This window comes from Bos javanicus, chromosome 14 (genome assembly GCF_032452875.1).
Source record: "Bos javanicus breed banteng chromosome 14, ARS-OSU_banteng_1.0, whole genome shotgun sequence".
NCBI lineage: Eukaryota > Metazoa > Chordata > Mammalia > Artiodactyla > Bovidae > Bos > Bos javanicus.
In genome coordinates this window covers 56,942,317-56,958,618 of record NC_083881.1, presented here as the reverse complement: position 1 = coordinate 56,958,618, position 16,302 = coordinate 56,942,317, and the positions used below count along the sequence as shown (strand labels likewise).

General features: G+C 39.7%; 1 protein-coding gene across 2 annotated transcripts in view; it reads right to left on the bottom strand.

Moving 5' to 3' along the window:
• The window catches only part of ANGPT1 (angiopoietin 1), a 469,567-nt gene extending 454,474 nt beyond the window's left edge, over positions 1–15,093 (bottom strand). For both annotated transcript variants that reach the window (XM_061439144.1, XM_061439145.1), the window contains exon 1: positions 14,638–15,093. In XM_061439144.1, the coding sequence (XP_061295128.1) occupies positions 14,638–14,800 (163 nt within the window). In that variant the 5' untranslated portion in view covers positions 14,801–15,093. The remainder of the gene's footprint in view (positions 1–14,637) is intronic.
• Positions 15,094–16,302: the final 1,209 nt, after the last annotated feature.

Sequence of the window (16,302 nt, the reverse complement as noted above, 5' to 3'; positions counted from 1 at the left end):
ACCTCCATACTGTTTTCCATGGTGGTTACACCAGTTTACTTTCCCATCAACAGTTTAGGAGAATCTCCTTCTCTCTACACTTTCTCAAGCATTTATTATTTGTAGACTTTTTGATAACAGCTACGCTGACTGGTGTGAGGTGATATCGCATTATATTTAGATTTGCATTCCTCTAATAATTAGTGATGTTCAGCACCTTTTCATGTGCTTGTTGGCTATCTGTGCAAAAGCTTTTTAAGTTTGATTAGGTCCCACTTGCTAATTTTGGCTTTTGCTTCTTTTTCCTTGGGAGAGTAATCTAAGAATTTAAGTCTTCAAACCATTTTCAGTTTACTTTTGTATATGGGATAAAAAAGTGATTTACATGAGATTGTCCAACTTTCCCAAAACCACTTGCTGAAGAAAATGTTTCTTTCCATTGTATATTCATGCCTCCTTTATTAAAGATTAACTCTGATCATTAATCTTAGGTGTGTGGATTTATTTCTGGGCTCTCTATTCTGTTCTATTAATCTATTTTTGTGACAATACCATGCTATTTTGATTATTGCAGCTTTGTAATACTGTTTGAAGCCCAAGAGGGTTATATTTCCAGCTTTGTTCTTTTTTCTTAGGGTTGCTTTGGCAGTTCTGGATTTTTGATGGTTCTATATAAATTTTAGGATTATACATTCCAGTTCTGTGAAAAATGTCATGGGTAATATAATAGGGATTGCCTTAAATCTGTGTATTGCTTTATATAGTATGGCCATTTTAACAATATTTCTTCCAGTCCAAGAGCATGGGACATCTTTCCATTTCTTCGAAGCATTTTCAGTTGCCTTTATCAATTTATTTTAGTTCTAAGCATGTAAGTTGTTTACCTCTTCAGTTAATTTTATATGGAGGTTTTTTTTTTTTTTTTTTTTTTGCAGTTTTAAATGTGATTATTTTTTCAGTTTCTTTTTTTTCTGATATTTTATTGTTAGTGAAAGAAATGCAACAAATTTCTGTGTATTAATCTTGTATCCTGTTACCTTGCTGAATTCATTTATTACTCCTAATAGTTTTGTGTGGAATCTTTAGAGTTTTCTTATTAGACTATCATGACATCTGCATATAATGACAATTTTACTTTTTCCTTTCTGATTTGGATACCTTTAATTTCTTTTTCTTATCCAATTGCTGTGGCTAGGACTTCCAATACTATGTTGAATAGAAGTGGTGAGAGTGGGCACCCTTGTCTTATTACAGAGTTAAGCAGGAAGGATTTCAGCTTTTCACCACTGACTATTATATTGGCTGTGGGTTTGTCATAAATGGCTTTTATTCTATTAGCTATATTCCCTCTATATCCACTTTAGTGAGAGGTTCTATCACAAATGGATGTTGAATTTTTACCAAATGCTTTTGGTGCATCTATTGAGATAATAATGCAAACTTTGTCTTTTCTTTTTTCAACGTGGTATATCACATTGATTCATCTGTGTATGCTGAACCATCCTTGCATCCATGGAATGAATCCAGTTTGGTAAAGGTGTATGATCCTTTTTATGTCTTGTTGGAATTGGTTTGCCAGGGTTTGTTGAATATTTTGCATCTATTTTCAAAATATTGGCCTATAGTTTTATTTTTTGGTAATGTCTTTGTCTGGTTTTGGTATCAGGGTGATTGTGGCTTCACAGAATGACTCTTTAAATGTTCTCTCCTCTTCAATCTTTTGGAAGTGTTTGAGTATATCAATATAAACATTCAATTTATGTTTGGCAGAATTCCCCAGTGAAGCCATTTCCCAGTGGTCTTGAATTTTTGTTTGCTGGAAGTTTTTTTTTTTTTTTTTTTTCCAGATTCTATAATATTTTACATCCAGTGATAGAGCTGTTCAAATTATCTGTTTATTCTTGACTCAATTTTGGTAGGCTTTATGTTTCTAGAAACTTCTCCATTTCCTCTGCTGCTGCTAGGTCGCTTCAGTCATGTCTGACCCTGTGCAACCCCATAGACGGCAGCCCACCAGGCTCCCCCATCCCTGGGATTCTCCAGGTAAGAACACTGGAGTGGGTTGCTATTTCCTTCTCCAATGCAGGAAAGTGAAAAGTGAAAGTGAAGTCGCTCAGTCGTGTTCGACTCTTAGCGACCCCATGGACTGCAGCCCACCAGGCTCCTCCATCCTTGGGATTTTCCAGGCAAGAGTACTGGAGTGGGGTGCCATTGCCATTTCCTCTAGACTGTACAATTTGCTGGTATATAACTGCTCATAATAACTTCCTATGACTTTTACATTTCTGTAATCTCTAATACTGGCTGTTCTTTCTCCCTTTTCTATTCTTGTTTCTTTGGATTCTCTCTCTCTTTTTCTTGGTGGGCCCAGCTAGAGATTTGTTGATTTTGTTTACCCTTAAAAAAAAACAGCACTTGGTCTTATTGATAATATTTTTTATTAATCTCTATTTCACTTATTTCCTCTCTGATCTTCATTATTTCCTACCTTATGGTCACTTCGGGCTTCTTTTTCTAATTCTCTCAGGTGGTAGGTTAGGTGTTTATTTGAGATTTTTCTTGTTTCTTGAGGAAGGCCTGCATTGCTATGAACCTCCCTCTTAGAAATGCTTTTGCTGCATCCTATAGATTTTGTAAGACTGTCTTTTCTTCATCATTTTTATGGAGGCATTTTCTGATTTCCTCTTTATTTTCATTATGACTCATCTGTTTTTCAGTAGCATGTTGTCTCTCATAACTGCATGAAATTGAGTGACAGATGTGGCCTCAACATGTGCCATATATTGACCACATCCTCATACTTTCTTCCATCTCCTCTATGTACCACCAGTAAATAAGGATGGTATAAACTATCTGGCTTGAAAAACAGCTCATCAGGCTGAGACTGGAGAAAGATATGCAAACCTGAAAAGTTGGTGTTTCTCCAGCTATAAAAAATGAACAGAAAATAGAGGGAAAATGATAGTGTAATTCCCCTTAGCTGTTTCCTGGGTGCTTACTGGGAGACAGAAAGAACCACAAAATATTCCCTCTCATGAAACTGGAGAAAGGACTTGGAATCTAGTAATAGAAGACTGTCAACCACTCCTTGATTAGAGTAGCTTAACAGTAGAACCTGCAAATCCATCTGAGATAGACCATAAGAATGAGACAAAGGCATGTCTAGGCTAGAAAGAGCAAGGGACAACCACAGTTTTCTGTGGATACCTTTGGTACAAAAGAGAATCCTAAGTTTCCTGTAATCTTATAAGAGGCTACAAATGTTAGCTGGGCACATTAGTCAATCCACAAGTCCCCAAGAGGGACCTTGGCATGAATTGTAGAAAAGTCCCTGGGGTGAAGGTCAAAGGACCACTTAGGTCATGAAATTCCATGGATACCCAGCTGAGCACACTAGCACCCAGTCTGACACACTAAAGCACCAGCACTGTGGTCACCGTGCTAAGAGGGCATTAACAACTAACCACTAATCACTGAATTTTTAGATCACTACCAGCACGAGTCAACATAAAGCTCTCCCGGACTATTTGGATTACCTCCCAGTAGTAACCCAACTGGGCAATCATATACACATATGCACATTCCCCTTCCTACCAACACCATACAAGTTTCTAACACCTTAAAAAATTAGAATCAGGAAGGAATGGAAAGCACTTGAAGGGAAAAGAAGCTTGATATGTAGAGTTTTAAACTTGACTAATAAAATCTATATTTGTTTAAAGAAACATCAATATGTCTACTAGTCTAAAATAAGTCCTCTGAGCGAGACAAAGCAAGAGTTTCTCTTTTAGAGAAGTCTGTATAGTTATAAAATAAGAGCTTCATTTTCTTTAAAATTTCATTAACTTTTGTGAACTAATCACAACCATGAAGCATCCTATCAGATACTCTGAAAACAAAATGGGCTTTTCCTCAAACTGAACAAAGATAAGAATAAACAAATCTTTAAAATTCTGTAAGAAATTACACTTAGAAATGCATGAATCTAATGGTATCTTAAAAATGTGAAGAAAAAATGATAAAATAATTATCTGTTTAATAATGGAGCTGAAAAAATCCTAAATTTGAAGTTACCTCTAAATCTCTTATAAATTTTAGTTTAAGCTTAAAAAATAAACATATAGTTTTCCATGGAAATCAAATCAATTTTTCCATCAGATCAAAACTGCAGAAACTATAAATTTTTAACTATTGAGGGTAGGAAAACTTCAGAAATACTTCAAAATGACAGAAGAAGAATTAATTAATTAGGCTGAAATAGCAATAGCAAGTAGTAGGCTATAATACCAGAAAAATACAGGACATGTAGTTGACAAAAAGTTCAAATATGTTTCAACTGCCTGATGAGGATAACCCAAAGCAAATGCAAAATAATATATAATTAATAATACACCTACAAGTTCATGTAGTATTTCTAGAAGAGCCAATCAGGACTGTGATGGCATAGTAAATATGAGTAACAATGAAAAAAACTGAGACTCTTTGGTGTGGAAAAATAAAGATTTAGTAATGGACATAATATCTAACATCTATCTTCCAACAGACAAAGAGCTATTTCATGGGCACACGGAGAAGAAATCAGGCTTATCCTATTTGACTTATAGGCATTTGAGAATAGAACTTGTTACAGTCAGTGGTAGGTTTTGGTGATAGATTTTTATCTAAAACAATAAAAATATTCTAACAACAAAAACTGTTGAAGTTGTCTTGTGTGGTACGGAGCTCCCATCACTCTAAGTACTTAAAAGAAGTAGTAGTACATACTCAAAGGTAACAACTGAGAGGAAAATCCACACACTGGATATAGAGGAGTAGTAGTACATACTTAAAGGTAACAACTGAGAGGAAAATCCACACACTGGATATAGAGGACAAGGTTAGATGGCTCTAGACTGACTTCCTGTCTGGACAATCCCATGAATGGAGGGGCCTGGTAGGCTGCAGTCCATGGGGTTGCTAAGAGTCGGACAAGACTGAACGACTTCACTTTGACTTTTCACTTTCATGCATTGGAGAAGGAAATGGCAACCCACTCCAGTGTTCTTGCCTGGAGAATCCCAGGGACGGGGGAGCCTGGTGGGCTGCCATCCATGGGGTCGCACAGAGTCGGACACGACTGAAGCAACTTAGCAGCAGCAGCAGCAGCAGGCTGACTTCAATTTTATTAATCCTTGATTTCATTAAGCAATATAGCTTTCCATAGATAAAATAACGAATAAAAAATGTTTGAAATGAGTTCTCAAGCCATTTTTGTCTAAAATTTTAAGACTTTGTTTTCAACTTTTTGAATATTATGATCAAATCTGCTCTTGTTATAGAGAAGGTGACCAAGGATGAAATTACAGGGAAACCAATGATTTGAACAGTTTCATTAAGGGAAATATTCTCAAGCTCAAAGGCCTGCAGGAGTCAGGTATTGTAAATTATTGATGTGAGTAGGTAATTTTCTCCTCCACTTTTGAAACATATCTGCTGCTGCTGCTAAGTCACTTCAGTCGTGTCCGACTCTGTGCGACCCCATAGACGGAAGCCCACCAGGCTCCCCCATCCCTAGGATTCTCCAGGCAAGAGTCTGGAGTGGGTTGCCATTTCCTTCTCCAATGTGTGAAAGTGAAAAGTGAAAGGGAAGTCACTCAGTCGTGTCCGACTCTTAGCGACCCCATGGACTGCAGCCTACCAGGCTCCTCCGTCCATGGGATTTTCCAGGCAAAAGTACTGGAGTGGGGTGCCATCGCCTTCTCCATTGAAACATATCACTCTCTTGAATAATATTTTGTTTTCCCAGTTTTGGTAACAAACATGATATCTTACCAAAGTAATTGCTGGCTGGTGTCATGATCGAAGTGTATCAGACCATGCATGTGTTTGTGCTCAGGGGCTGACTTTCTTCATATGGAACTGAGGAATCCAAGTTTCTTCCATTTTGTGGTTCTCAAGACCTCAGATATTCTAAGACAACCTTTAAAAGGGAAAAAGAGTGAAGAGAGCCTATTTCCTTTTTTTTCTTAAATATCTTCTCCAAATTAAAAGAAAGAAAGAAGAAGCCTTTGTTCGTGAGCTCATTAGACAATGAGAGTGGCTGGGGAAGGAGGGAAGGCTAACTGAGGTCTGAAGAAGGAGTTGTCCTATCCTACTCACCTGAGCTTCATTCTGGTTATCACTTCAAACTGGTTGTTCACATGTCTGTCTTTTCCACAGGAAGAAAGGAAAGAGCCTGTGTTTTATTTATCCTCCTTACTAGCAATGCTCATAGCTTCTCAATAACTTTCAATAGCATGAGTTTGAATTTGTTGGGGGAAAAAAGGCCACTCAAGAATGAAACCCATTACTTCACTTTCATTCCATCAATGAGAATTTTTATCACCTGGATAAAAAGGAGACCGTAAAATGTAGTACCTGATTTAAAAAGCCATTTTCCAATGGCAACTTTACTCTATGAGAGATTACAAATTATTGTTTTTGCCAGATATCCATACAAAATTTTTTTCTCCATTATGAGAAAATCAATTGTCAATTATCAATCAATAATGATAAATAGCTACTGAAAGTAGGCCTCACTGAAATGGCTTGGACTGTGGCACACTGGAAAATACACACAACCATCATTCCGCCCATTAAAATGGATAACTGCACAAGGTCCTAGGTGATTCCATTAAGTGCCTGCCAAATAGTAGGCATGTAGGAAATATTTGTTGGCTATATGAAAAAATGCAGGATAAAAAGGTCCTAGATTAGCAGACTTCCTGATTTTTTAAAAGAAAACAAAAGTTTAAATTTTTATATAAAAATTTATATACTGAATTTTAAATTCCGAACTAAAAAGAACTCTTGCTAGATAAACAAAAGACTTTTGTGCCACAAGTGTACCATGGGCAACTAATTTTCAAGCTTTGTATAACAGGTGCACAGAGATTTTCAAAAGTGCTCTAAACATTTTTAAACTATTTTCCCTGTTCAAACGATAATACTTTATTAAAATTAGATTAGTAATAATATTTGTTTGTTCAAAACATTCTTCCTGAGAATGTACAATCTCCTCATGGTTAGAATAGTTGAGAACATTATCTTGTAGACATGAATATTTGCTAAGGTGTAATTTTAAACTCTGATGAGGATGAAACAATGGAACATAAACCAGAAGATTGCTTCCCAGTTTAATTTTATGCTTGATTAAAGATGACGGAAGTACTGGAAAGACAGGGGAAACTACATGAAATAGAAATGAACACGAGTCTGCAAAGTCTCTGCAGGCGATTTGATATTGGCAGGTTTCCACGCGGGCAGTTTACCAGTTCTTGCTTGTTTTACCAATAGGGAATCTTTCTGGTTTGTTTCTCAATATTTTTCATAAGCTAAATGTGACATTTTCCTTCTCCTCTAATGCTGTCTCATCAAATTTTTTCTGAATCAGAGGTATCCCCATGGCTTTTTCCAAAAATGGAAACTGTGAAATTAATTAAGAATCAACCATGTGAATTACTTATTTTGTCACCAAGGTGGCTCACATTGGACTCAGTACTAATTCTATCCTTGCTGAGCATTCAAGTTTGGCTTGAATTGGTCTAAACACAGTTTAGCTACTCTAAACTGCTTAACCAGTCTTTCTTTCTAAGGAAAAAAAAGGGGGGGGGGTTCCATTTGGAACTTGTCAGTCACAAGTAAAACACCACCAACAAAAATAGTTTCTTAAAGGAGAAAAAAAAAAGTATTATATCATCTAGTTTTAGAGACTCCAAACAGCAGTAGCAAAAATATCTACTTACCTTTCCATTTTCCTAAGTTTACCTGGTGCTTATGTTTACCTGGGACTTCCCTGGTGGCTCAGATGGCAAAGCGTCTGCCTACAATGTGGGAGACCGGGGTTCAATCCCTGGGTCAGGAAGATCCCCTGGAGAAGGAAACGGCAACCCACTCCAGTATTCTTGCCTGGAGAATCCCATGGACGGAGGAGCCTGGTAGGCTGCAGTCCATGGGGTCGCAAAGAGTCAGACATGACTGAGCGACTTCACTTTCTTATGTTTACCTGGGCATCCAAGCAAGTATTAGTAGGTGCTGGTAAGAGACTTAATACCTTTGACATTCATTCAATTAGTGCCAGTGAGGGTCTACTGATATCCCAAGCAAGTTATGGGGGAGTAGGCAAAACTCTGCACCCAACAGACACAAGTCCCTGCCCCACAGAGTTCAGAGTCTCATGAAGATGGTAGATACTGGCAGGTATGCCACAGCCTGATAATAACAGTCCCTGGGAGCACCCAAAAGCCCCATAGGAGTCCCACACCCAGATGACTCTCTTTGTTATTGGAAGTCCAGATAAACCTCTTCATGAAAGTGAAAGTGTTAGTTCTCAGTCCTGTCCAACTCTTTGAAGCCTCATAGACTGTAGCCTGCAAGGCTCCTCAGTCCATGGGATTTCCCAGGCAAGAGTACTAAAGTGGATCACCATTCCCTTCTCCAGGTGATCTTCCCAACCCTAGAATCAAACCCAGGTCTCCCACATTGCAGACAGGTTCTTTACTATCTGAACCACCAGGAAAGCCCTCCTCTTCATGAGGAACATGTGGAAAGTGACTACAGCAGCTTCAACAAGCTTGCAGACCTATCATTGAAATTTCAGATTACATAACAGAGGAAATCCTAGTTTAGCCTAAGCCTTTCATTTTAGAAAAAAAAGAAGGCACTTTCTAACCTTGACCAATATACCTACTATTTGTCACTTTCTATATCTTTCCTCAGTCTCCTAAGCTCCTCAGTTAGAAATAATCACCTCCTCCTTTTCATTCCCATGGAATTTTGTAGGTAAATCTCTAGCAAAATCTACCTTATTTTATCCAATTAAGATATCATCTATTAAAACTCTTGATTTCAGAAATATGAAATTCAAGGTGGGAAGGGGGGTATGCATTTTAGAATAAGCAAAATGTGGTATTATTTTCTGACTTGGTGTTTCAGCTGTATGCATACTTATCTCCACTGACAGATTTTAGCTTCCTCAAGGGCTGACCATGGCTAATCATTTTCTATCAGTTCAGTTCAGTCACTCAGTCATGTGCAACTCTTTGTGACCCCATGAATCACAGCATGCCAGGCCTCCCTGTCCATCAACAACTCCCGGAGTTCATGCAAACTCATGTCCATCAAGTCAGTGATGCCATCCAGCCATCTCATCCTCTGTCGTCCCCTTCTCCTCCTGCCCCCAATCCCTTCCAGAATCAGGGTCTTTTCCAATGAGTCAACTCTTCACGTGAGGTGGCCAAAGTACTGGAGTTTCAGCTTCAGCATCAGTCCTTCCAATGAACACCCAAGACCAATCTCCTTTAGGATGGACTGGTTGGATCTCCTTGCAGTCCAAGGGACCCTCAAGAGTCTTCTCCAATACCACAGTTCAAAAGCATCAATTCTTCGGCACTCAGCTTTCTTCACAGTCCAACTCTCACATCCATACATGACCACAGGAAAAACCATAGCCTTGACTAGATGGACCTTTGTTGGCAAAGTAATATCTCTGCTTTTCAATATACTATCTAGGTTGGTCATAACTTTCCTTCCAAGGAGCAAGTGTCTTTTAATTTCATGGCTTCAGTCACCATCTGCAGTGATTTTGGAGCCCAAAAAAATAAAAGTCTGACACTGTTTCCACTGTTTGCCCATCTATTTGCCATGAAGTGATGGGACCAGATGCCATGATCTTAGTTTTCTGAATGTGAGCTTTAAGCCAACTTTTTCACTCTCCTCTTTCACTTTCATCAAGAGGCTTTTTAGTTGCTCTTCACTTTCTGCCATAAGGGTGGTGTCATCTGCATATTTGAGGTTATTGATATTTCTCCTGGCAATCTTGATTCCAGCTTGTGCTTTTGTATACTCTAATGCAAAAGTTCAGCACTTTGCACATTGCAGGAACCCAAAAGGGACGACAGAGGATGAGATGGCTGGATGGCCTCACTGACTCGATGGACGTGAGTCTGAGTGAACTCCGGGAGGTGGTGATGGACAGAGAGGCCTGGCATGCTGCGATTCATAGGGTCTCAAAGAGTTGGACACGACTGAGCGACTGAACTGAACTGAACTGAAAGCATATTTGAAAAATATTAAAGAACTGATTTATCAAGTGGACCTGACAGGATCAATGTTTCCTGATTCTCAATCTGGTGTTCTTTCTACTAAGTAATACCATAATCAACCCTTAAGAGGAGGTCAATAGAACTTTAATATAAAATAATAATCATAAAAATGCTAATATAATACTTATAAAATACCAATACCTTGTGTGGCCGGTATTGTAAATGCTATTCTTATCTTTCAATGCTCAAACAGCCAGATGTCCTAGATATTTTTATGTTCCTCACTTTTATCCTCTCAGCCCACTTTTCCCCTCTGGCCTCCCCTCAGCCACATTACTTGTCTCTTGCTTTTTACCAGTGCTTGGTGCCTCTACTGAGTGGGATGCCAGGGGTATCTCTCTTAGTCACACTGATGCCTGCACAAACTTGGAAGTTCAAGGAGGTACACCCTCTAGGGCAACAACTGCTGACTAATGGCACCAGGGAGCTAATAGATAAACCCCCTTTCTCAGGGAGATGACCCTGAACTATCTTTTACTGCTTCACAAGAAGGACCCATTAGAATCTCAGATCATCTTCTACATGCTCACTCATGATCCCTTGGACCAACCTGTTTTATTCCTTCCACTTCCCGATTCTAGAGATCTAATGAAGTCTGAGAATTACTTTCCAAACTAAACCATCCACACATAATCCTTCTTCTCAGACTCAGTATTTTGGGAGAGCCCAAGCTAAAATTCCTGTGAGAGATAGCTGCACTGTTAATAGCCTAGCGTTCAGATGAAAAAAGTAAAGCACAGAAAGGTTACATCAAATGCTCAAGGTCCTACAGGCAGTAAATGTTGTAGATGGGATTTGAATCCAGGGAATCTGATACCAGTCCATACCTTTAAATACTTAAGCTTCTCTTTCTTTATAGGAAATGAAGCTTAAAATATTTTCCGCCTAATTAGTTATAATTTGTTATGATGCTACAATATTGTATAATTGTATAATATGTTACAATATTATATAATTGCTTCATTATCAAATACTGCAGGGTATTAATACTTATTAAGCATCTACCTGCTTTATGTGAGGTATTTTATATTATCTTGCTATTTCTCAAAATACTTTGAATCCTTAATATTTTAAAAATTCATTTTACACATAAGAATATTACAAAATTTAATTAACCTGCCAAAGTCACAGAGCTGGTAAGGGCTAGAACCAGGAACGCAACCCTCTCATCTATTTGTTTAACAAATAAGCATTGAGCACCCACAGTATGCCAGGCACTGTTCTGGTAGCTAGGGATATACTACAGGCCCCTGTCTTTTGTCCTGATAGAGGATCTACACAATAATTGAAACAAATAAACAAGAATTCACTGGGTCGTGATAATTTACTTAAAGAAAATAAAACAGGGATTGACAAAGTGAAGAGTCCTGATGCCAAGGGGACACCTAGAAGTTTCTCAACTTTGGCACTACTAACACTTTGGAACTGATAATTCTTTATTATGGGGGATCATCCTGTGCATTGTAGGATGTTTAGCAGTATTATAGGATGCCAACAGCCCTCCCCAAGTCCTTACTGCCAAAATGTCTCAAGATACTTCAGACAGTCTTCTGGAGGGTAAAATCACCCCTGATTGAGAACCACTGACCTAGAGTGAAATTTTTCGGGTGAGATTAGGCTTAGTATGTGTGAAAAGCAAAAGAAATTCATAGTAAATAAGGAGGAGAGTGGCAGGAGATGAGCTTACAAAAGTAGGTGGAAACCCCACAAAGCAAGGGCTTTTAGGCAAGGGGAAATACTTCTGATTTTATATTAGGTTCCTCTTGCCTAGTCTGACTTACAAATGCTGTTGTTGTTATTGTTGAAGAGCCAGTTATCCTGTCCCTCTTTATTTTTCAAGAGCTCTTAATAACTTTCAAGCCTTGCCATTCTCTACCCTGAGTTTCACACCATCCAAGTTCTGTGACCTGCCTTCATTTGTCCTGTGCGGCATTCTCTTAAAAGTCCTTAGGGTTTGGCTTTTCAATTGCACTTGTGTCTTTTCATTCCTTGGTGTCTTTTCCATGTGATTCTTTGCCTAGAACACAAAGCCCTGCTCTTCCTGCCTGGAAAACTCCTAGTCACGCTTTAAAAGCCAATTCAAGTATCCGCTTCTCCAAGATACCTCCCCTTGCATCCCTTCCCAGATGCAAATACCATAGCATATATGGTGGTGCATTATCCTCCTTTACATCTGAATCAAGTTCTTCACTTCCACAGCAACTTCCCCAAGGGTATGAGACAGATCTTGAAAGTGAAAGTGAAGTCGCTTAGTCCTGTAGGACTCTGCGACCCCATGGACTGCAGCCTACCAGACTCCTCAGTCCATGGGATTCTCCAGGCAAGAATACTGGAGTGGGTTACCATTTCCTTCTCCAGGGGATCTTCTCGACCCAGGGATCGAACCCAGGTCTCCTGCATTGGAGGCAGATGCTTTAACCTCTGAGCCACCAGGGAAGCCCATGAGACAAATCTTGGTCAGCTTTAATTCTCAAATAACTATCCAGTGTGTAGCATGCAGATAGAAGGTTCGTTCCTCTGTCAAAAATTTATGTTACTATTCTGAGCCCTCTTCCAAAACATAAGAATACTACTTAAGAAAACTTGTTTTTTTAAGAAATGTATTCTCAACTTTTTCTGTACTGAATACTGATTGGTACATTTATTTGAATAAAACAGACAGATCACATATACACACTCACTAAAATTTAGTAACTTAGAAAATATACCTTTAAAGTTATAGTAGTTAGAATGTCATTCCTTCAAGAGAACTACCTACCACATAAGTACACTTTAACTTTATGCTGGGTAGATCAAGGGCCAAAAATAATAAACATGAGGATCATAATCACTGAGAGGGAGCAGTGCACTCCAGTTGTGACTGTTAAGTTTAAAATCTTCTCTCATCCCACCCTGTAAGCATTAGGACATGTCCCACCCTGCAAGGATTAGGATCCAATCATCTGGAGTAAATAGATCAAGGAGTTTGTAAGCCATGGGTCCCATAAAATTTCCTCACACAAATGCATTGTTATAATAAATGTCTTCAAAGCCAATGGTGTTGATTTTATATGTATTCATATAGTCAATGAAAAGACTGAGAAAAGAGAAAGCAGCAATAAAAATCTGCCACTACATGAATCCAACTGTAAGCAATGTGCTGATCTGTAAACTTGGCTGAGTAAAAGTGAAATACTGGACTAATGAAAAAGATAGTTACAAAAACCAACTCTTGAATCCAAAGCTAAGCTAAATAAGAACAAGATTCTAATTTCATTTAGCACTGTGTTTTGCACATAACAGACATTTAATAAATCACTGCTAGGTGCATTAATATGCTTTGCCACACACCTGTTTTCCTAATATTAAAATATCTGATACATTATGCTCTTTTCACATGATTCACAAAGTTTGAACTCTGGCAAAACAACAAACCTAGGCAGAAGTTTGATTAGTTCATTCCAGGGAAAAAAAGGAAACCAAAGTGTGTGGTACACTTGCTTTTCAATGAAACCATTAAAAAAGATTTCTCAATCCCCTTTTTCTTCATTCTTCTGCTTTAATACATGAACCAAAAACTCAAATGGACAAGGTAGAGCTGAGCATGAACCTCTCTTTTAGTATTTGCCAACAGGAATAAAAGAGCCAAAAGGAACCCAAAACACTGTTCTGTGTTCTCTTCGATACCACTCATCACAGTTACTGTCATCACATAATATTTATTGCAGTTGACCCTGGGACTACCATGAGAAGGTCATTTTTCAAAATGATTCTAGCTGCCACTTCTAACCAACAGCAAACTTACCTAAGACAAAGATGTGATTCCACTGGGCCCACTTTGTATTATCAACCAGGGAAGCATTATAATTGGAGACAGATTACAGTTAACTCAGGAAATTCTCTGTGTTAATCCCTTAAAATAATAATAGTGAGTTGGAAGGAGTGGCTTCCTATTTTTATTTTAAAAGAGAAAAGAAATAAGAAAGAAAAAGTTATGACCTTTTCATTTTTAAAAGAAAAGACAAGTTACAGTAATTGGTTTGGTTTTATTTTTGCACCAACCGTACCAGTTGTTTGAGGTGAAGTGTATATTCAAATAATTTAACAGTATGGGAAAAAATCCACCTGTCATGCAGGAAACATGGGCTGGATCCCTGATCCAAGACTATCCCATATTCCATGGAGGGACCAAGCCTGTGTGCCATAACCACTGAGCCAGTGCTCCACAACGAGAGAAGCCACTGCAATGAGAACCTCAAGCACCACAGCTAGAGAGTAACCTCCACCCCAGTCAGCAGCAATGAAGACCCAGCACAACCACAAGTAAATAAATTAAGCTTACAAACAATTTTAACAGTATGTATGTGTAAAAACAGCCTAAGTATCAGTCTCCAAAAGCTTTTAGAAAACTACTATTGCCCTTCAAAAGAACTGTCCATGTTTAACTTCTCAAAAAATCAAAGGAAGCAATTACCCTCCACGCTGTATATCACAAACTATTTCCCCACATCTTTAGCTAATATTATTTTATTTTTCACAATAATCCAAATAAGCATACCTTCAAAGTTGCTTTTATGTAAATGACTTTCTTCTTTTTTCACTTTCTTCCACTGTCCCCTTCCAATTAGTCCCCAAGATTGTGCAGGATTGTTGTTCCCTAAAACGGCTATCGCACTGTTTCCTATCCCCGTATTTCTTCTACAACCTAGCTTGACCTCCATCAAGACCTGGAGTCTGGAGTCCCTTCTTCAATGGAAGTTGGCCTTCGCGACAGGTGACGCCCTGTCACTTACAAAGCTCAGTCACAAAAGCCAATCCACGTCCCCTTTTGTTCTCTTGCTCTGCATGCTACTGGAAGTCAGTCTCTGTGCTGGAAGCAAGCCCGAGCAACCCGTGGATAGACTCATTTGAAGGGGAATCAAAGCTCTCTGGCTCTCGACTCTACAGGTGCCTGAGGCAAGCCGGAGCCATGCAAACTGCTTTCACCTCCAGGGGTCGCGAGGACAGGAAGCAAAATGGCCGCGGGACGAGGTCGCGGCTAGTTACCGCGAGAAGCCACGGGAACACCTGCTGAAAACACCTGACGGGCTTCCACACGCGGAAAGAGCGGCAGACGAAGGCAGTCACCGAGACCCCAGCAGTTCCTCAAGGAGGCGCGGAAGCTGCTTCAGAAGGAGCACCACCAGTTTTACTTGATGATCCTGACAGAGGAGGCAAGGGAGCTGCGCTGGTTCGTATGGCAGAGACAGAGTCAGCGCAGCAAGACTGTCTCAACCTCAGTCACTGGCCCTGGCATGAGTCTGAGGAGAAGCCAGAAGTCATCCTGGAGATGCAGGCCTCACCCTCACCCAGAAAGCCCTCGCTCTCCCAGCAGATCTCTCCCGCGGCCTCGCTGCACACACAGCCACAAACAGGTCAACAGGAAACGTTCCAGGACTTCACCAAGACGCCGCCACTGCCTTTCATACCCTCAAGCGCCAGCGCTGAAGGACAGGCAAAGCCGGCACTGCTGGAAGTGAGACCCGAGGCCAGGCCGCGCCCAAACCATGCTACGAGAGCCAGACCCGTCTGCCTAGCTGTCGCTGTCACTCTGCGCCGCACTGATCGATGACCCTTCTGCCCAAGGTCAGGATGCAGAACTCCTCGGGCCTAGGGCTTGGACCCGAGAAGAAGCAGGCAGCTCCGAGCTGGCTTACCCTGAGAGGAGCCTTCAGAGCCAGTTTTGGGGCATCTTCCCAAATGTATACCCCACCGGGCCCTCATGAGATTTGTGAAACTTAAACTAAAACTTTTTTTTTTTTTTTTAACAAACGCCCTCAGCCTCAGTCCTTGCTAAGCTTCAGAGTGACAGTCAACACCTATCTGACACGGACATGTGAGTAACCCATCTTAAAAGTAGATCCTTCAGATCTCTTTGAGGCCATCTGGCTGATGCCAGCCATGGATCAGACAGGCCATTCCCACTGAGGTCTAGCCAAATTGCATAATTTAAGCAAAATCAGTAATTGTTTGTCTTTTAACCCATTAAATTTGGAGGTAGTCTGTTATGCAACAGTAGATAACTGATACATCCTCCCTAATGTGTGTCTATCTTTACACTCCCATTGTCAATGTCCTAAATTCAGGTTCTCATCGCTTGCCTAGTGTATTACAATAGCTGATTTTTTCCCTTCCCTCTAGTATTCTTGCCTGGAAAATCCCATGGGCAGAGGAGCCTGGTACG